The sequence below is a fragment of the Nanorana parkeri genome, unplaced genomic scaffold (genome assembly GCF_000935625.1).
Source record: "Nanorana parkeri isolate BGI_ZX_2015 unplaced genomic scaffold, ASM93562v1 scaffold1981, whole genome shotgun sequence".
Lineage (NCBI taxonomy): Eukaryota > Metazoa > Chordata > Amphibia > Anura > Dicroglossidae > Nanorana > Nanorana parkeri.
The window spans coordinates 206,191-229,252 of record NW_017308249.1 but is presented as its reverse complement, the minus strand read 5'-3'; the positions used below and the strand labels follow the sequence as shown (position 1 = coordinate 229,252).

Below are 23,062 nucleotides of genomic sequence, written 5' to 3'. Positions count from 1 at the left end.
CCAGGCCACCCGCCGCCAGGACAGGGAAGGGAAGGGGGAACCGAAGCTCCACCTCCCCCCCTCCTCCCGACACCAAGCAGCCAAGGCAGAGGCAAGGCAGTCACAGCAGTAAGGGCTACATGGCATAGACATGAAACAAAAGTAAAAAACGATAACATATGACCATATAAACAAGGGGCACGTAGAGTAGGGGGGCCAACCCCTACCATCTCCTCTCCCCCCTTACACACGGTGAGCTAAGTGCTGCGACCTGTAAGAAAAGAGATTAGTCATATAAAACAGTAGTGAGATGGCATAGGCCCAACAGTGGGAGAGTGCAGGGGGGGTATGGGGCCAGTCCTCATAGACATTGAAGGATACAGCAGGAGGTTCATGGTTCTCGTCCCGCTGGGGGCTGTACAGGGGGTCCCTTCGAGTTGTTCGGTGCTGGCTTCTGGCCCGGCAGGGGGTGTGCGGGCAAGAGGGACCGGCTCCGAAGGTTCATCCGGGAACTCCAACCAGTTTGGGACGTCCACGTCCAGGAAGCGAAACAGGGCTGGGAGCTGGTCAGGTGAGTGCAGTTGGAAGGTGGCGTCGTCTCGCCGGACGATCAGGTGGAATGGGTGTCCCCAGCGATAGGTGGCGGAGGCAGAGCGGATTAAGTCCAGCAGGCGTCGCATGCGAAGAGTGTGACGGGGGAGGTCTGGCATGATGCGGATGGTAGCGTCATCAAAGTAAGAAGGGCCATGTCTCCACGCCTGCCTAAAGATTTCCTCTTTCACAGCGAAAAAGTGCACCCTGCACAAGACATCTCTGGGTGCTGATGGCGTGGGGGGGCGAGCACTGTTAACTCTGTGAACTCGGCCGATCTCCAAGGCTGCGTCATGAGGCTTACCCAGGAGGGTGTTGTGGATGGCAGCCACAGTGTCTCAGAGGTGAACGCCGGTCGTGGCCTCCGGGATGCCTCGCAGGCGTATGTTGTTTCTGCAGTTCCGATTTTCTGAATCATCCAGGCATAGACAGCAGGCAAGAGTTCGTTAACTGTGCGTCCACCTCCAGGGCCTCCATTCTGGCCGACAAAGAAGTGACCCGGTCATCCATCTCCGTTATGCGGTGGGTAAGGTCATGCAGTTCCTTTTTCAGGGCCGCCACAATGGACGATGCCATATTGTACAGGTCCCGCTTCGTTGGGAGATGCGGCAATAGGCCCTGCAGGCCGCCGTCATCTTGAACGTCTAGGCCCAGCACGTGTGGTGTCAGTGAGGGGCCTGGGAGAGGGGTCTGGCCGCGGCACGATCGGCGTCCGGCCCGAAGGCTCTGGTCAGTTAGAGTCAGGGGGGTCCTCCATGCCGAGAGTTGGGGAAATTGTGCCACGTCCCAGCCGCTTACCTGACAGCGGAGACCAGCCGCGGAGGAGCGGGAAAGCGCCATCTTGGAGGGAGACGAAGGAACGTGAGGCGGGGACTGATGTGCGAAGAAGTCGTATAGTGACGTGGGGCGGAGGTCACCGTGAGTGCTGTGGGTTCTCTGCTCCTTGGGCATGGAAATTAGCATGTAAAGTCCACTGAAACGTCGGTCCGGTTCGGTAACTGCAGAGCTCCCCTAAGGAACGTCCTCACGGCGCCATGTCCAGGCCACGTCCCCACATAGACCTTTTTATGCACGTACAGATGCTTTTGTAAGCATAAAAAGCAATACATTCCTATGGTGATCATTCACACCTGCGTGTTTGTACGCGCACACAAAAAAAAGTGTGATTTTTGGCCATATTTCAGCACATTCTGTCCACAACAGACGCAGATGTGCATTTTTGTGTGCGTCTATTAAAAAATGTTCTGTTTAAAAAATGCCTTGGTGTGAATGGAGACTGTGTCATTAAAAAATGAGCATACATTCTGATGGCAAACCAAAAATAAATGCATGAAAACAAACCAACCAGTTCATGGTACTAACAATGTTGCCTGATCACTATATTGACCCAGCTGAACTATCTTTGACAGATCTTTCTCTCCCTCTCTCTAGAAGATAAAGGGCCTATTTACATTTTTGTGGTGCGTTAGTGCATGTGCATCAGTTCTCGTTTTGTCATGCATTAACGTGCATTTTGTTAAGGCAGTCCCTTTAAATTAAAGTAGTATTAAACTTTCAAACTTTTTTACATTAAGGAATCCAGAACAAACAAATATACATTGCCCAGCAAAGTATTTCTTTACATTTTTGCCTGAGCACTTAAGCCCGTTACACACTGCATGCAAAACCGTATGGAGCAAAGCGAAGCTATTCGTATGCAATTTGTGAGAGCTTGAGTAGCTGAGTACGGCCAAATGAAAGACTTCATCTTCAGCCAATCGGCTCATGCCAAACAACTCAATTGACTTTGCATCCAATTGGCTGAAGATAAAAAATGTCATCTGGGCGTGGTCAGCTATGTGAGCTCTCGCAAGCTGATGTGCCGGAGTGAAAAATGCAAGACACACTGCACGTGAAGGCCCGAGCCCCGCTTCTTCCCTTTCCTCCGTGCTGCTTTGTGTGCAGTGTTTGTCACGGGTCTGTACAGTCATCATGTTTACAAACAGCTGGCTCCAACTCTCTCAGCTCAGCTTCCCTGAACTTCCTGTTGAATATGAGTTTAAAAGGGACAGAGCAGTGTCCAGCAGCTGTCACTCTGCTAACATGGAGAAGGGAGCAGGGAGGAGGAGAATGTCTTGCCTTGCTGTGCCTATGTGTTTGTAGAAAGACACACAGCTTACTAGCACACATAATGGTGGCACCATAGAGCCCTGCAAGGGAAAGAAGTCACCCTAAAATAGGAAATCTGGACCAGCTGATTCTGCAGGAAGATAATACTTTTAAACAACAAGAAGCTGCATCCATTGTAAGTGATTTAACCGACATGTGAAATACTGTAGCTTGAAAAAACTTGTATATCACTTTAATGGGCTGCTAATGTATCAACGTGTCTCCAAAATTGGATGTGACCTACATTGTGTAACATGCCGCAACGCACTATTGTGTGTTACCATGTGTTGTGGCCTGCTGCAATTAATAGCACTGGAATATAGCAACACGTGTGTTGCTGTGCATTAATGTAAAGATGCAAATGGGTCCAAAATCATTAATTAATATATATTAGACTTCAGAAGCATCACAAAAATGTAGAATGTTTCTAATGTTTCATAAGTAATTAGCAGTTGCAACTTTAAAGTCCTTCTCCAGGCAGAAACATAAATTAAAGACAAAAGGTTCTGCTTAGTTTCTACTAACATTTCCAGAAATCTTGACTGTTTTTGAATGCAGGTTCACTTTAAGTATTTTTGCCTCCATCAAGTGGTGGGAATGTCATGCGAATCACGTACACACATCGTACTGCTAGCAGAAGATTTATAAATATGCCCCTATGTGTTTAAATTAAAGTTGCCATAAGAACTCATATATGCTGTGTATATGTGTGCAGGGCAGCCATTAGAAATGTTGGGGCCCCTTACACGGCTTTAGGCTAGGGCCCCCCCGCACCGCCCGATTTTTCCATCATTGATTTTGCAGCCCCGGTCCCATCAGTCTCTGTACAGAGGAGCTTACACTATAATGCCCCCCCATCACATCAGTCTCTGTACATAGCAGCTTACACTCTAATGTCCCCCCCACAGTTACATTACCTGCTGGACGCAGGGCTTCGTGACCCACTGGACACTAGACATGTGCACCGGCAAAAAAATTGTTTAGTTTCATGTTGTTTTAATTCGGATTTTGCGTTATTTCGGGATTCGGACGAAATTCGTTAGCGGTATTCAGTACGAATGTTAATTTCCGTTTCATGTTCGTATCGTTCGTTTCATTGCAGCAAAGTGACATTAACATTTTTTTTTTTAATTGTCACTTTGCTGCAATGAAAATTCGTCCACAAACGAAAATGCCTACAGACGACCGCTAACGACATTTCGTCCGGAAAACAAATTTTTCCAAAACGAATCGCACATGTCTACTGAACGCAGGGCTTAGGGTTAGTTCACACCATAAGCAGTGCGTTCCGGTCCGATTATGGCCAGAACGCACTGCCCGCATTGCGGCTGGCTCACTTTTTTGCCAGGCTGGAGGGGGAGTGGCGGGCCATTGAAGTGAATGGCACCGTAGCCACGCCCTCTGGCTGCAATGCGATCACCCGCACGGGATCACAAGGCACATTGTACCGCCAGTGCGTTCGGGTGTGGTGCAATAAAAATGCTGCAAGCACTATTTTGATCGCACCGCACCCGAATGCACTGCAGGCACAATGTGCCTTGCGATTCCTTGCGGGCGATCGGATTGCGGCCGGAGGGAGTGGCTACGATGGCGAGGGGGGGCGGACCGGACCAAGTTTACTGTACGCCGCGGCAGACGCTGTAAGAGCTTCTGCGGTCCTCGCCCTTCACCGTTGGCCGATACTCATGCAAGGTTCCCGGGCGGGCCCCGAAGGCTGGTCGGGCCCCTTACATGGATATCGGCCGTACCCCCCTGACGGCGGCCCTGTATGTGTGTGTCTATATAGCATGTTGTGTGATTTTTTCTTTTTTTATGAAGGTTTGTAATCTTTATTCTAAACCTAAAGCTCAATAATATATGCAGATGAAGAAATAGCAGGTCTGTGGTTGCAGCCTAACATTCAGTCAAGTCTGTCTTAAGCTGACTGACAGGACTTTCCAAGTCTCTTTATTATGTATTTTTCTTGATCGTACAGTAAGAGATACAGAGACGACGGGATAATGTACAGGTATCATCAGATGATTGGACACTGGCCAGAGCTGTGAGGACCCTTATATAACCCCTCACACTCCCAGGAATCCTCAGTTTTGAATTGTGTCCTAGGTGATGGATGTATCCAATCTACTGAGTGGAGATGTGTGTAATTTAGCTTACCTTTTTTCCTGTGATACTTTTAGCAGGTTCCTGCCGTGTCTGGCCATGGCGGTGACTTTGCAGCTTTGGGAACTGTAACTAGACCACCCTGGACACAAGAAGTGGGGCCAGCCTGTAATGCTTTAAAGTACTGGATCCAGTGTCAAGCACCCACCCTGGCATGTAGTACAGCGTGTGGGGTTAGATGTAGGATGCTGTATAGGTTCAGAGCAATGGCATTACTGCATCTGGACACCTCACTCATGGCATAAATCTTGCTATGGCAGGAAGAATGTGATACCCCTGACAGGTTAGAAGAGGCCAGAAGGCGGGCTATCACAGACTGGAATACAAAGGAATAAGCAGGGGTCTATTTAGACTGTGACCCTCCGTGCTGAGTGATCAACAGCTACCTGTTACCTTGATCCTGTGTTCTGCTCATTTCCTGTTATCGACCCAGATCCACCTTGACCTTTCTTCTGATCTTCTGGTATCCTGAGCGCGGCTTGTTCCTGACATTGCTTCTTGCCTGCTGCTCCTGTACCACGTTGTCCGCATGGCATAGATTCTGGCCTGTTCTTCAACGACGATTCTTTCTGCTGCATGGTACCTCATCGCCCGCACGATTGTGATCCGGCTTGCACCTGACCTTGCTTCTGCCCTGAACTGTGTTCTGAGCGTGCATCTCCTGCATCATCCTCTGCCTGATAATCATATGAATCAGCAACTCAGCTTGCAGCCTTCAGGTACTTGTGCCCCTCTGTGCTTGGTGGACCTCCAGTCCAGCGCTGGAGACAGGGAAGTCCTTCCTTTCACTGAAATGGATGACACTACCACTACCGCCATAGCTGCCTATGCAGATGATATGAGCCCTGGGTTGGGGAGTCCCACAGATTAGGAACAGTGAGTGCCTCTGCACTTATCATTTCACATTCAAACCTCTGTCAACACAGCCCCAGCAGATGTAGTGAAAACCCAGCCGACCACTGCTGTCACTTGAAAACATAGAGCTGAACTGTCACTGCATCTGACGGGGGTTCACTGTGGAATGATTAAAAAGTGCTCCTAAATGCACATCATTTCTCCTTCTCCACTCACAAAACACCTTGTATTCTCCAAAATAAGTACCAGGCATTTTGTGAATGGTCAAGTAGTGAGGGGGAGCTGGAGCAATTCACGGCTTGAGTCGCATCCCTCACTCCTTGCAGTGCCTGGAAGACAAAAACATTTCAATTGCCGGTAATTGGTTTTCCTTTAATCTTTTAAACAACTGCTTGGGAGGCAGCCTGTATGAAGAGGCCACATTTTAGGACACTCGGAACAAGGTTAGACATTTTTTGGATACATTCTGGTGCCTCTTTTGCAGGCGTTGGATGAAAGTAACAACAGGTGCTTTAAAATTGGGCCTTTTGTGTTGGTGTACCTTCACACCGTAACCCTTCAGAGTTATTTGAGTCGAGTGCAGGGTTGGACCCTGCTTTAAAAATTTAAAATGATATGCACCTGTCACATACGTGAACCCAAATATTGGGCCTTTAGTGTTGGAAAGTGCCTTCACACCGTAAACCTTCAGAGTTATTCTTGACGAGTGCAAGATTGGACCCTCCTGCAAAAAATTCAAATTATATGCACCTGTCACACAGGTGCACCAAAAAAATTGGGCCTTTGGTGTCGGCAAGTGCCTTCACACCGTAACCCTACAAAGTTATTCTTGAAGAAGGGGGAAGCAAATCTACACGTAACCCCAAATACTATGAAGAGTGCAGGATTGAACCCTGCTGTAAAAAATTCAAATGATATGCACCTGTCACATGCGGGTGCGAAAAAATATGCTTTGATCGTTGGTGGTGCACTAAACCGAGAACATTACTTTAAGATGGCGGAATCATCGGCCAAAAAGTTAGGCAGACTAGGCAGTCTTTCAGAGATCCCAGATCTATGCGGTGAAATCAGCATCAGGGGATTTATAGCTGCTGCTGATTCAGGACTGATTCATTTTTATAAATGTTAGCTGGTCAACGGAGTCTGTGGACAGACACACTCTTTTATCTGTCACAAAACCTCCAGCAGCACTGAAAGTCCTTTCCGAAAGCCCGCCGAATGCAGGGCAGCCCAGTAGCTCTGTGGCATAATGGCTAAGTTCTGGCCAGTGATCCATTCTCAAGACCCAGTAAGCCAGTGGATAATCTGCTGGAAAGCTCTCCAGGTCTGCTCTTGCCCCTAGGTAATCCTGCACCATATGATGCAGACGCTGGCGATGGGTGTCTAAAATTAACATCCCTGGGCGCTGAGGACTGAAAAAATGTTGAAAGGCATCAGTCAGGTGGTCCTTTGACCAACCGAAGCCTCAGAAGCACCTCTTCCATGACTTGGTAACCTACCAGTGTCTGGAAAGGTGTTGCACAAGTTTCTCTTCAAAGCGTCCACCAGTTGTTTCATCCTGTGCTCCCTCTGTGAGGGCAGGATGAGCTCTGCAACTTTAGGCTTGTAGTGTGGATCAAGAAGGGTTGCCAACCAGTAATGATCCCTCTCCTTGATACCACAAATCCTGGGGTCCTTTCTCAGGCTTTGCAGGATAAGGGAGACCGCGCACCGTAAGTTGGAGGAGGCATGAGATTCAGAGTCTTCAGGTTCACTGAGGATGACACTATCGTGCACTACCTCCTCCCGGCCACATACTACTCCTTGGGTTTCTGGGGACAGAAAACCCTCCCTTGAAGACTGCCTTATGTCATCCTCTGCTTCAATGCCCCCACGGCTGCCATAATCCTCCTCTTGTGTGATCTGCGGACCCGCAGGAATTGTGTCTGCGTAAAGGGGGCCTTGAGAGGTAAGGAAGTCCTCCTCTTCCTCCCACTGTTCTGCCTGGATTGTGTCACTGATGCATACATTGTCCCTGCTCACCATCCTCGTCGCCTCCTCAAATGGTGACAGTACAGTGCATGCATCCTTTATCAGCAGCCACTGACGTGGGGAAAAAAAGCCAAGGTCCCCTGAGTCTGTCCTTGTGCCATTCTCACACAGGTACTCGTTGGTGGCCCTCTGCTGCTTGTGCAGACACTGCAGTACTGCCAAAGTGGAGTTCCACCTGGTAGGCATGTCACAAATCAGACAGTTTGTGGGCAGGTGGAATTCCCTTTGAATTACAGCCAGACGAACACTTGCTGGGTACGACCGCCTGGAATGGCTACAGATTTTTCTGGTCTGCCTCATAAGATCTTGCAGCCCTGGGTACCTGGTTAAGAAACGCTTTACCACCAAATTGAGGACACGTGCCAAGCATGGTACATGCTTCAACTTTCCCAGGCGTAGGGCGGAAAGAAAGTTGCTGCCATTGTCACATACAACCATTCCCGGCTCAAGCTGGCGTGGTGTTAACCACCTGTGGGCCTGCTCCTGCAGAACTGACAGAATCTCTGCCCCGGTGTGGCTCCTGTCCCCTAGACAAACCAGCTCAAGCACTGCATGGCATCTTTTTGCCTGAGTCGTTGCGTAGCCCCTTGAACGCTTACGGGGAACTGCTGGTTCACCTGACAATTCTGCAGAGGAGGCCATCGTGGAGGACGAAGAGGAGGGGGTGGTGCAGACAGATCTCACATTAGCAGCTTTTTGGAGATGTGGCTGAACAAGCTCCAGCATGGAGCCCCGTCCTGGATCCCTCTCAGCTGCAAGCAGTTACCCAGTGTTCCGTGAAGGAAATATAACTTCCCTCACCATGCTTGCTAGATCATGTGTCACCGGTAATGTGGACCTTGCTGCTGACTGCCTTGTCCAACGAGGCCAAAACATTGCCTTCCACATGCTGGTACAGTGCTGGAATGGCCTTCCGTGAAAAGAATTGGCGTTTGGGAACCTGCCACTGGGTACAGCACATTCTGTAAATTCACAGAAGGGACAGAGTCCACCAGATGGAAAGGCAGCAGCTGTAAAGCTAGCAATTTGGCCAAGCTGGCATTTAGACGCTGAGCATGTTGACAGTATTTCTTTTTTTTCCACTGCAGCAGCTGGGGCAGTGAAATTTGACTTCTAAAATCTGCAGCTGGTAGGCTCCTGGCAGATTTGATGGAAGGACCCGTGACACCCATTACTATAACATTATCCCTGTCAGTGGAGGCTGTTGACATGGCATGATATATAGTGGGGGTAGAGATGGCAGATGAGGAGCAAGGAGAAGTGTTGTCCTTTCTATGGTGCTGTTGCCAACGGGCTGTGTGGCAGGTGGTCAGATGTCTCTTCAAGCACGGGGTACCCAAGCGGCTGATGTTTTTGCCACGCTTGATCCTCTTGAGACAGGGTGCAAATAGCAATGCTGCTGTCTGCTGCACATGTGCTGAAAAACTCCCAAACATCAGAGTTCCTGGAAGTATGCTGTGAGACAACAGTGCCCTGCACCAGTGCAGCTCTGCCTTCTGATGCAATGGGCTGGCTGCTCATACAGCTGCCCCTGGAGGACATTGTGCCTTGTTGGGGTTGTGCCCCTCCTCACTTCCCTCCTCTGTTAGATCAGGCACCCAAGTAGAGTCAGTGGCCTCCTCATCATCACCCCCTTTGTCCTCATCACTGGAGCCAACCTGGCAGTATGCTGCAGCTGGGGGAACATGAATGCCAGTTTGTTGTGCATCATTGGCACCCCCTCACTCTAGGCTCATGTTACTCCTTTCCTCAACTTCAGAGCCAACATCAGACCATTGTAATTGCTGCACATCCTCCAGCAGCATGTCACGGACGGTGTGTTGAAACAATTCAGCTGACTCCTCCATGCATGATGGTGAGTCTATGGCAGGAGTAGCTGTGGACAAGGAGGCAGAATAGGTCGCTTTGGCAGCTGCAGTGGACTGAGAACCAGTATGAGTCTGGGTAACAGAGGATGAGGATGGCTTTGTTATCCAATCCACCACCTCTTCTGTATGTTGTTGCTGAATAACACGGCCAGCACCAGATAGAAAGGACAAGCGTTGCCTGCCTGTAGAGGATGTACTACGTCCATGACCACGACCACAACTTTGGCCTGCGGACACAGAGGCTGCTTGCCCTCTTATTGCTGCATGGGGGTGTTTGCCTGTCCTTTTTGGCCTTTCCGACATGATGCTTATTGCAATAGACTGCAATAATCGACTGCTAGAATCGACTACTATAATAGACCAGTATGACCGACTGCTATAGTACAGAGACAGATGACAATCTATAAAACACACACATCCTAGAATAAAATGTCCACATAATAAAAATCCACAACATGCTATAGAACTCTGCTATAGCACTCTGCTATAGATTCTCTCTATTTGAGCTCCAGCAACACACTACGTGGGGCTGCAGTGTAAGCAGCCTTATGTAGTGTGCTGCTGGGACTTCGCTATGAGCCATGATTGGGCAAATTCATCATGACTTTGCCCAATCATGGCTCTAACTGAGTACTGAGCCCTGCTTGGGCAAAGTCTTGCACATGACCTGTGATCAGGTACAAGCCTTTACCCAATTAGAGCTTCACAAGGTGCATTGCCTAGTGGGGTGTTGAGCGGTCGAAGAGACCGCGGACATCCTTATAGTTTTTTGCTTTCGGCGAACACACGAACTAGCGATGTTCGAGTCGAACTCATGTTTGACTCGAACATACAGCCCATCCCTACTCACCACCTCATAGAAAATGAATAGGTTGGTCTGACAAGAACAGTCTTTCATAAATGCATGCTGGTTGTTTCTTAGGATACCATTACTAAAGGCACATTATTGAATATATTCCTTTACCTTTCCCTTGAATAATTTTCATACTGTTAATGTTAGACTGACTGGTCTGTAGTTCCCTGGCAGACATCTCAATGCCTTTTTGAATATTGGTACAACAGATGTTGTACGCTAATCAGTTGGTACCACTTCCAGTCAGTAAGGAGTCCTTGAAAATTAGGTACAATGGTTTGTTCAAAAACTACGGGGAACAAAGGGAGCTACGCAAAATACAGCAAAAGTAAACACCAAACTCCAGGGTTTCAATAAAACTATGTTACACTAGAAAATCCCCTATGCACAGAAATCCCTAATTGGAGCTGATCTAATAAACAGGTTTACACATTTGGAGTATGAATAAGTATCAAAATTTAATAGTAACAGAATAAACACATTGAAACACCTTCAACAAGACATTTAAAAACACTTAAAAATGACTTCCCTCAGGATAACCCGATAAGTGTAATAGTCTGAGCGGCAGATAGTCACTGGTGCAAGCACAATGGCCACAATCAAATGTGGATACTTAGTATCTGGGCTTACTCACGTCACTTAAGATTCAAAGTGGTGGACAATCCTCATAGAATCCTGTGCTGATATGTAATTTGCCGTGGAACAAGACTGCTCAGTGGCATTTCCAGAAAATCCAACTTTGTTAGGTGAAAAACCGGATCTCGGGGTTGCCTCTCCACCCACTGATCTGTGCTCACACTTGCCCGCAGAGTTTAGTTTCCAAACCGTGACGGGAACATCCAAAGAGATTCCAAGCTTGTGCGGCCGCGCAGCTGAATGAAATATGCTGGAGTCCTCACAGCGGTGAGCCTGTGATGTAATAAAGCCCAAAGCCGAATGAGATCGAGTGGCAATGACTCGCTCGCACTTCTCAATTTCAGCCTGGATTGTGCAGGCTGATCAGCTGCTGCAGATCGGACAGCGTCCCGGTAGTTTTGGTTCCATCCCTTGGTTTGAGAAACAATGCAGTTTGGTTGGCCGCATAAGGGTCTGATACGGGTATCCAGGGAAGCTTTCACAAACACGTTGCCCTGACGCGTTTCCCCCCGATCACACGGGCTTCCTCAGAGGGGCGTGTGTTTTTAAATGTCTTGTTGAAGGGGTTTCAATGTGTTTATTCTGTTACTATCAAATTTTGATACTCATTCATACTCCAAATGTGTAAACCTGTTTATTAGATCAGCTCCAATTAGGGATTTCTGTGCATAGGGGATTTTCTAGTACAATGGTTTGTTTTAACTTTGACTGCACTTTCGTCCATGGAACTGTTCTTTGTGCTTCATACGGATAAGGCTGTTCTTAGGTCTCTTACTTCCTTTATGCGAAAGGTGGTATCTTTGTTTCATCTTAATCGGGACATCGTCCTTCCATCTTTTTTGTCCTGCTCTGAAACAACCTAAGAAGGGTTGCTCTTCATTGCTTAGATGTGGTTCAGGCTGTTCTCTCAGTTGCCTACCTCTCAGTTATATTGCTTTTGGACGTCCCAGTTGTCTCTGAATCTGCCAGTGTCCTGCACTGTATGTTAAAAAAAAATATGATTTTTGACTTCCCAATAAAATCTTTTTCTTGGAGTACAGGACAGGACACGCGACACCCTCCCCTCTGTGTTTTCTAATGCTGTTTTTTTAAAAATTAGGATTTCTGGGGTGGGAGGCATTATATAAAGGTCCTCACCGCTCTGACCAGTGTTCAGTCACCTGATGATACCTGCATATTATTATAAGCCATCTAATTGGTGTCTGACTCTGCCTGTGTCCTGTACTGTAATGCAAGGAACAGTTTTTACTGGTAATTCAAAAATCATAATTTTATGTACTTAGCATAATTAAATGTATTTTATGGTCTTTTTATAATTAAATGTACATCCAACTAACCAAACTAATAAGGTGTCTGCTTGCCTGTTCATGCAGACATGAACAGTTTTATTATATGTATTACTCATGCTTTAAATGTTATGCTTTTAGATTTACCAGAGCCTCCTCACAACTTGGAACTCTCTGACCCTCAAGATACAAGTGTGACTTTAAGTTGGACCCCAGGAAAAGATAACAATAGCCCCATTGAAGGTAAAATATTTCATCTTGTACTTTATTTGATGTGCAGTGTCATTATGTGAGCACAGAGGAAGAGGTACACGTTAAACTGCAAATAGGTCTACAAAGCCAAAGAGGTGGCATCACCAGCAAATATTTTTGTATAAAACAGGTATTTGTTCGGGAATAAGATGGGGGAGGCGGGTATCCACAGGGCCTAACACTTTACTCGGAACGATTCCTTGGTGTCCCTAGAAGACATGTCACGGGAACCCCAGTGGCTCCCTCTGAGATTCTGGCAAAAGATACAGTTGTCTCACTTTCTCAGATCTCTGCCAAACGCCACGGCGTTTATAAGACCCCTGACAGAATTTGAAGAATGCAAACCGGGCCCGCCACTATGTCATGTAATTTCCATGGTCTACACACTGCTAGAATCCCACACAGAGGCTAGTAACCCCCCATATGTTTCCAAGTGGGAAAATGAACTGGGGCTCCAGTTCACCCAAGACCAGCGAGACAAAATGCTATATCTTACGCACAAGACCTCTAGATGCACCAAGATTCAGGAGTGTAATTATAAGACTCTCACACGGTGGTATAGAACCCCGCAGCCCTGGGGTTACCTCGGCCTGTTGGCGATGCGGCCAAACCGAGGACACCATGTTGCAAATTTTTTGGACTTGTCCGGCTCTACAAGAATGCTGGGGAGCGATCAGGCTACTTTTGCCCACATTTACTGACCAAGACATTCCATAGACACCGACCTTTTTCCTTCTGCACCACAATACAATCCCAAAAAAGGGGTACCTGAGATCGGTGTTACCACATCTGCTCAATGCAGTGAAAGCATGATTTTCTGTACTCTGGCAAGATACCAGACCACCTACGGTGAAAATGTGGCTAAGCAAAATTAATGAAATCTGGCGAATGGAGGACATGACGGCATTGACCCCTGAATTGCAAACCTCCTTTAATAAAATATGGTTCCATTGGACTGAATTTCTACGCTCTCCGGAATACTTGACACGTATCACTTCGGACTCAACTGTGGACCCACAGGTACACTGAGTGAGCCTGACCTGGTGGCTCACCGGAGAGACCCCTCTTTCTTTCTTTCTTTCTTTCTTTCTTTCTTTCCTGGTCACAAGTGTTTCTGTGAAGCACTCCATAATCAGTTGCAGTAGGGTGAGGGTGCTCTCCGCACACCTTTCAGCAGTCCCGGCCAGTACATAGGGATGGTGCTTGTAGTAACTCCACGGATGGCACCGTGCAAAACGAACAGTTGAAGAAATAGGTCACCAGCACTCAAAAAGTTTAAAAATGAATAAGTCCTTTTTATTGGACCATGGTGTCACGACAATCGAAAAAAGCCGACGTTTCGGGGCCACGCAGGGTCCCTTTCTCAAGGTAGAAAATGTGACAATGTGATAACACCCACTTACTACATTTATACCCCATATTGTTAATTAGTTAATAGAACACACCCCCGGTCATGTCAGAACGGCGGGAAAAAACGCCATATTTAAAATGCATAATCTCATTTAAAATCATGTGTATATAAAACATGTATATATAAAACATCAGAATCACTTACTAAAAGATCCCCATGGTCTAATGTTCAAAATCGGTGCTGTGGCGGTATGTCGTCCGTCATAAACAGTGGTCTTTATGTTGCATCATTAAGTGGTATAGCAGTATTGCTCTCCGATATCAGAGGATGTGCACAGCCTTGCCGAATACCGGCGCATTCAATACGCGTCATTAGTAACCATGGCGATCGGGAGATACAATTTCTCCTCTATCATATTGCGCATGTGCCGACCTATATAGCAGCTCTGTGCGGATGAGACCGTCATACGACAAGTATACAAGTGTCAGCATCACACAGGCACAGCACCGGACATCAGATTGGGGAATTACATAGCATTTGAGATAAAACACATATACATGCAGTATAATAAGACTAGAGATTTTCACCAGTGAATACAAAATCACAATGAACATACAGAGAAACGAAGAACATAAGAGAACAAAGCATAACATAATAGAGACTGTCAGACATAGGAGAAACAACATATATACGTACAGACAGTATCTCACATAGGACATGTAGGGCATACCAACGAATAAACATAACATGAAAAAATCGACTCTAGGATCATATAATTAGTATTGTATACAACTAGAGACATTATTTCAAAGATGTGTGTAAATACATCATGAGATATTTCTATAGAGTATTTCTTGGAGTATTTTTTGGAATACTAATAGCACACACTGGTGTACATTGGTGTCAACTAATGTATTTAAGAATAAGCTGGTGTATTTTTAGCATAAGGGATCTCTAAAACATATGCTATTGATCTATTAGAGATATCTAATTTCTTTAAGAGTATTAAGGGGTATTATCTAGGTAGAGGTAATCATATGAGAATCCTGAACAGGGGTTTTAAGGATAGACTGGTGTATTTTTAGCATAGGGGATCTCTGCACATTTGCTATTGGTCAATTAAAGTGACAATTTAATAAAATTACGTGATTCGGCATATCTAGTTTATTTGAAAAATATCAAAGCAACTAGATAAAGGTGATCATATGAGCATCATGAACAGGGGTTTTTTGTAGCTACTCAACTAGATAGCATGATAAAGATAGAGAGGAATTAAGTCCTCTTGGTTTCACTGTATTCAAAGTATGTATCCAGTAAGCCTCCCTTCGTAATAATAAGTTATCTCTATTGCCACCTCTGTGCGGTCTCGGTACGTGTTCGATAACCATTGCTTTCAGCTCATGTATCTGGTGATTCAGTTGTGCAAAGTGTATCGCCACTGGTTTATTTGGGTCAACATCTTTTCCTTGTTTTGTATCTTCAATTGCTAGTTTGATATCACTTTTATGTTTCTGATATCGTTTTTTAAACGGGTTAATAGTTTTTCCCACGTAAACCAGTGAGCAGGGGCACTTCAATATATATACGCAGTAATCCGATACACAGTTCAGATAGCTGTGGATAGGAAATTTCTTGCCCGTATATGGGTGAAAGAATACTTCACCAGTCATAAGGGCGTTACAGACGCTACAATGATGGCATCTATAGCATCCCTGTTTGCTAGAGAGTTTACATGGTACAGTACCATATTTGGAGTGTGGATCGGCACAAACTAGGTAGTCCTGTAGAGATTTGTTTCCCGAGTGGACAACACGCAGTGTACGTTTTACGACAGGGGCCAAGGTCCTATCAGCTCTAAGGATATTCATGTTACGGTGTAACGTGCGTTTCACCTGGTATGAGTGGGAATTGAAGTTAGTTACAAACAATGTATCGTTAAAACGTGCCTCCTGGGGTTTAGGAGTGCTAAACCTGTCCTTAGCTACTTTGAGGGTGTGTTCAAGTACATGTTTAGGATAGTACTGGAAGTCATTGAAAGCTGGAGATGGACAAAATGAAAAGCCCTTACTGAGGACATGATTTTCAATACCGGAGATGGTTCTGGATGATAGATTAATTATCGGGCATTTTTGAATCGTTGTTGCCTGGTGTTGATAGATGGTCCTGAGTTCCTTCTTCTTCCTGCTTCTTCTTGTGCGTTTTTTCCAATCTTTCCTAAAAAAGGAGTAGATGAGGGGGCTGCTCCGGCTGTAGTGGCAGTGTCCTGCATTTTTGTTGTAGTTACATCAACTATCTGTTGATGGATTTTCCGTGGGTCGTTCTCTCTCGCTGGAGCTAGTATTCAGTTTGTTGAAGTGTTGTCTTGTTCCCCCACGTCGCCTCTGCGTCGTCTTTGGAAGGAGTTCCCAGTTAGCCAGGGATATACTCTACCATCCTGGTAGTCCTGGCATACTTGTTTGAATTTTTCACGTTTTGCAGCACAAATTTTATCAGCATAGATACGTATTTCAGAATTAATCCTTTCCATTTCAATATTAAATGCACCATCATCAGCCATTTTATTACGGATCTTTGTTTCATTTAACAGGGTGTCTTTGTTAATTTGGCACAATTGTGTTTTAATTTCCTCAATTACAAGGAGCATGTAATTAAACAAGTTTTGTGTAGAGATTGCACACCACCTATCACAAAATTCTCTGCTCTGTCTTCCTATAGTGGGTTGGTTTCGTATCCGGAATCCTCTAGGGATTTTTTTCGCTCTATAATATTCTGAAAGAGTAAATCCGTGTAACTCCAAGTCCACATGTTTTTTCTTTAGTTTCTTTAGGTCTCTAAAGAGATCAATTGCCGAGTCAGAGCCAAACGCTGCAACAGAGTTAGCAGGGAATAGTATGGAATCAATTTCATGTTTGTTGAATGCACAGCTGTAAGTTGTGTCCTCCAGATGTTCTCCCTGTGATTCCATATTATATATGAAATCACAATAGGGGTATTTGTATATGTGGTTGCCCAAATAGTTGAGCAAAAGAAAAAATGTACCCAATACTGCTATACCACTTAATGATGCAACATAAAGACCACTGTTTATGACGGACGACATACCGCCACAGCACCGATTTTGAACATCAGACCATGGGGATCTTTTAGTAAGTGATTCTGATGTTTTATATATACATGTTTTATATACACATGATTTTAAATGAGATTATGCATTTTAAATATGGCGTTTTTTCCCCGCCGTTCTGACATCACCGGGGGTGTGTTCTATTAATTAATTAACAATATGGGGTCAAAATGTAGTAAGTGGGTGTTATCACATTGTCACATTTTCTGCCTTGAGAAAGGGACCCTGCGTGGCCCCGAAACGTCGGCTTTTCTCGATTGTCGTGACACCATGGTCCAATAAAAAGGACTTATTCATTTTTAAACTTTTTGAGTGCTGGTGACCTATTTCTTCAACAGCACTCCATAATCAGACATCCATGAACCAAGCACTGTATGCCCCAGATGACAGTACTGTCTCGGAAGATATACACTGTCAATGTGCGACTCCTATTTCAGGTACAATACGTGAAACTCCAGGGCTGTTGAGAAAAGCAACAGGTTCATACATGTATAAACTTCCTTTCCTATGTTATTTCTGTATCCCCATGTTTGTATAATGTTGTGTAAATTACTTTTTTAATTAGAAAAGTTACAGGATCCGTGCAATAGCACATCTGCCTTATATCAGTATTGACATCTCACATCCTGCCTGGTGTATTGTATTTTCACTGGCGTGCAGTGTTCTTGTATGGCTAATCCTGTTCTGAAAAATAAAGATTTTATTTTAAAAAACCCAGCACTGTATTTGAGCCCCACAGGTATTGGTGGTCAATTGCAGTGATATTTAACCCCCTCCAATGGTAGTACGTGGCAGTGAAATTTAACTCCCTTGCATTGGTGGTCAGTGTCAGTGAAATTAAACCTGAATAGGGAAATTTAAGAAACCAAAGCAGCAACGTCTGTGAGTTGTTCCAAATCAGATGAGGCTTTATTTAAACCCACAGGTGAGGTGGTCAGCTCACAAGTCAGAGACTGCCATCTTCCAATAATCAGTGTGTTTGTGATTTCAAATCCTTAATAAGTATATTGCATAAAATGGATGCCTTCCTAAAATGGCTGACATTGATACAAAATGGAGTCAAGCATGTGTTTCAGCAGGGATCATCAGTGCTTCCTACACAAACTACCTCCATTGGTGGTCAGTGGCAGTGAAATATACCCACCTTGCATTAGTGGTCAATGGCAGTAAAATGTACCAGTGTTTTCCATCACAATAAAGGCATGTGTGTCTGTGTAAGCTGCAGACACTCAGTATTTTTTTCACTTTTAACAAGAAAGTTTCATCAGAGGTTACCATGTTGTGAAACACAACAAACAGCTATTTGTATGTGTTGAATTTATTTTTATTATTTTTCTCATTTTATTTTTCCATCCAAACATCTACACATAACAAAATGTTCCCACATTACATTGTTTATTATATCATTTAACAATATATACACACACAAACACACACACACACTATACCATATCCCGCAAAAAACAAAACAAAGATAAGAAAACAACAGGTAAAAGTTCTCTCTCTGGCACATTATGGGGGGTGTGGCTTAGCGGCGCATGTGAGCAGACGTACATCCCGGAGCTCCGGCATAGACTCCTGTCACTATCCTGACTACCATCCTTCACTGCTCGCTTCTTCACCCTGCACCTACTTCTTCCTGACCGCTCCCGGGTGCACGGACATACCTGCACACGGATCAGATACCGGCACAGATGACCAAGACCGGCGCTGCGGCCCTCGAGGCGGGCCCGAGATTCCAAGATGGCGCCGGCGCGAAGCTGCAAACCCCTCGCAAGGCCAAAAAGGACAATGCCAAAGAGGTTGCCTCGCGGCTGGAGAAGTTCGCCAGGGGCTCCGCCAAAGGTCAGTCTCGTGCGAGTAAGTCGTGGGAGGAGGACCCCTGTCTCGAGCCATCGGCCCACCGAACGGGTGATGATTCTGCTGCCTCAGACATTGAGGAAGATCCTGTGAGTCCCACCCCACCTGCCCCTAAAGATACCCAAGTCTCCCAAGACCCGCGCCGCATCTACTGAACCCACACTTAAGGATGTGTTTGCGGCGGTGCAGCTGTCCAATACATTCCTCACATCCCTGACAGAACAGGTGCATGGCATGAGGGCGGACATTTCTTTTCTCCGCCATGACAGTCAAAAGGTCTAAAATCCTGGAGCATAGGATGGGAGACCTAGAAGACCTGACTACTCCGCTTCAAGCGGATCTAAAGCTGGCTCTACAACGCTCGGCCGATGGTGCCCTCAAAACGGAAGACATTGAGAACAGACTCTGACGCAATAACATCAGAGCGGTCGGGGTTCCGGAGTGGGCTGAGGGCCCAGACCCTACGGCGTTTGCTGAGAAGTGGCTGTTAAACGCCATTGGAAGGGACTTCCTCTCCTCCCTGTTCGTGGTGGAGCGGGCCCACAGGGTCCCAATGCGACCGGGACCGCCAGGTGCCCCTCCGCGTCCTATGCTGATCCGCATACTAAACTACAGGGACAAGGAGGCCATCCTACATAGAGCTAGAGAGCTGGGGGATCTTTATGTGGACGGTTCCAGAGTCATGCTCCTCCCTGATTTCTCGCAAGAAGTTCAAAAACGGAGGGCCAAGTTCCAGGATGTGAAGCGTCGCCTACGACAACTGAAACTGCAGTATGCCATGCTCTACCCTGCCAAACTCCGAGTTATTGCTGACAACGATACCGTCTTCTTCGATACCCCGTACGCGGTCTCTACATGGCTGGATCGGAACCAGCCGTCCAGATCGGGATCGTGAGCCGGTATGTACCCTTAGGAAGAGGTCCTGATCTCATATTCTTGGATCCGTGGGCCCGGTGGGCCTGTTTAGAGCTCTGAAGGATCCATATATCCTGTGGAGTGTTGCCGAAGACTCCGTGGTCAACACTTTTACGTTTGTTTCTTTGGCTGCTAGAACAGGAGACACACCATCTTTCTCCTACATCTACCTCCTGGTTGCAGAGGTAGATTTTCATGTCTCTAGCCCCTAAGCCTTCTCCTGAGCGGAGACTGTTTGGTTCATTTGGACCTTGTTTCTTTTTGTTCCTGTTTGTACAGTTCAAGCCATGTGGACCCCGGACCGCCGGGGACGAGCTCCGGATACCACCTCCCTTTTTGATTCTTTGTTTTCTCTTTGTGGATTTTATTTTTATTTTTTGTCCATCCCGTGTGTCATTTGCACACCACAGACTTCCTACTGCTACCATTAGGCTGTCTGCATTTCATTGTACATGTGCCCTGAACGAATTACTATTCCTTGTTTCTCATGACGATACGTAAGATGTCTGTATTCTCGTGGAATGTGTGTGGCCTGGGCAACAGGACTAAGAGACAGGCTGTTCTCTCGTCGGTCCTGTCGTGCAGGCCATCCATAATTTGCCTCCAGGAGACTCGCAATACCGGGGACACAGTGGGTCTTCTGAGACGTAAACACTATCCAGAGATATTTCATTCATGCTATTCTTCATATGCGAGAGGAGTGTTGATCCTGACAGTGTTGTATTTGCTTGCCTACAATCCTGCATAGACCCTCATGGACGTTACATTTTTTTGCACTGTGCATTGTTTGGGCTGGAATGCGTTATTGCTAATGTATATGTACCTCCTCCATACTCTGGTGCTGTACTAGGGGAACTGGTGCTCTTTCTCAAAAACAAACTCCCGATACCTGTCCTGGTGGTGGGTGATTTTAACAACATTATGTCCCTTTCCCGAGACAGGCTGCCATCTGCGGCAACTGCCCAGACCCCTAGATATACAGCCTTTCACAATTTCTGCTCTGAAATAGGGTTGATGGACGTATGGCGTAGCCTTAATCCAGACACCACTCAATACACCTGCTTCTCGGCCACTCACAGATCCCTCTCCCGCATAGACTACACCTTATGCTCAGCTGAGTTCTTTCCCCTGATTATAGGAGTGGACATTCTACCTAGGTCACTGTCAGATCATGCCCCCATTCTTACCACTTTTCGAGCAGGTAGACAGCCCCCATCCCTACCATGGAAGCTGAATCCATTTTGGCTAACGCTGATTCCTGCTGATGCATCGCTGGAGGAAGAGTTGTCTGGATTCCTCAGTCTCAATAATGGCACTGCCGCACAGGGCTATGTATGGGACAGCTTCAAGGCCTATATTAGAGGCCTACTCATTAAGCAGATTAATGGTATAAAGTCAGGTACTAGGGCAGCAGAGCAGGAGGCACAGAATGCTGTTTTGACCCTTGAGGGTGAATACGTGCTCTCTCCCACCCCCGCTCGCCTGGCTACTTTGGAAACTAAAAGAGCTTCTTTGGCTGACTTGCTTCTCCAGAAAGCTAGGAACAAATTGTTTTTCTCAAGCCAGATGAGGTGGGAGGAGGGAGAGTCCACGGGTAAGCTTTTAGCTCATTTATCCAGAGTGCAGGGGGGACCGTGTATTGTTGCTTCCCTACGGAATCCTGAGGGCCAGATTATCTCTGCCACAGAGGGTGTACTGTCCATGTTCACAGAATTTTACAAAGACTTGTATATATCCCAATCTGGGGCCACACCTGCAGAGTTGCGGGACTATCTCGGCGAGCTGTCTTTGCCAAAATTACTCCCAGAGGCGAGGGATATGCTTGAGGCCCCGCTGCGTCTGGAGGAGTTGGAGGCTGCGGTCTCTAGCTTTCCCAATGGCAAGGGTCTTGATGGGCTACCCATTGAACTCTACAAGAAATATGGCACGGTATTGCTCCCTGCTCTGCTGGATACCCTCAATGACGCTAAGCTGACAGAGGGCTGCCGCGCTCTATGTACGGGGCAGCGGTGATCCTGATACCAAAAAAGGGAAAGGATCATCTGCTCCCAGATGCATACAGGCCTATCTCGCTTCTGGGGGTGGATGTCAAGATTCTCGCTAAAGTGCTAGCTCTGCGACTATCTAAAGTTGTTTCTTCCATCGTACATGCTGATCAGACAGGCTTTATGCCACATAAATCCACAGCAATGAATATCCAAAGGATATATCTTAATATGCAGGCCCCTACTGATGTCTCAGGGGGCAGGGCCCTCTTAGCGCTAGACATAGCAAAAGCTTTCGATAGCGTAGAATGGTCGTATTTATGGGCCACGTTATCTGCCTTTGGATTTGGATCGGGCTTCATTGCATGGGTGGCGCTGCTGTATCAGGACCCGTCGGCACAGATACGCATAAATGGTGCCCTCTCCTCTCCATTCAGGTTGCAGCGGGGCACTAGACAGGGGTGTCCTCTTTCCCTCCTCCTCTTTGCCCTGGCCATGGAACCTCTGGCCGCCATGATACGGTCCTCCTCTGAGATTAGGGGTTTTGCTAGGGGCACTGCTGCAGCATCTGGCAGGCTTGTCTCTCACTGAGGACCTCCCTGCCACTGCTAGGCTATTTGCACACATGTTCTGATCTCAAACCCCAATGTCGCTCCTAGACACCGCTTTGCTGTCCAGATCTGATTTTCCTACACCTAGACTACTGGCGAGGGTGTGGGTGTCTGTCAGGACCCTGTAGGGGCTCTCTGCGGTTACCACTGTTACCCCTTTGTGGGATAACAGTAAATTGCCTGAAGTACAAAAATTAAGGGACTCCGTTACCTGGGAAAGAGAGGGAATACATCTTATATCCCAGATTTACGATGAAGGCGTACTGTGTACGTTCCAGCAACTCCAAGCTAAGTTCAACCTAAAGAGGAACCAATTCTACCAATACCTTCAGTTGAGACATGCCCTTTCGGCACACCCCGGGGTTGGCCCGATTCACATATCCAAGGTGCCACTTCTTGAACAGATCGCATCATCCACGCATACCAAGGGAGTTGTCTCCCTATTATATTCCCACATACTCTCCCACTTTTCAAGTAAATATCCACTCAAGTGCAGGTCGGCTTGGGAGGGGGACCTGGGTGCCCTTACGGAGGAGGAGTGGGATGCTGCCTTAGCC

The 23,062-nt window shown here is 46.6% G+C and overlaps 1 protein-coding gene across 1 annotated transcript in view; it reads left to right on the top strand.

Annotated features, from left to right (window-relative positions):
- Positions 1-23,062, top strand: part of LOC108800287 (neural cell adhesion molecule L1-like) — a 219,567-nt gene that overhangs the window by 10,387 nt on the left and 186,118 nt on the right. The window contains 1 exon segment of the mRNA XM_018572262.1: positions 12,549-12,650. Coding sequence (XP_018427764.1) covers positions 12,549-12,650 — 102 coding nt within the window.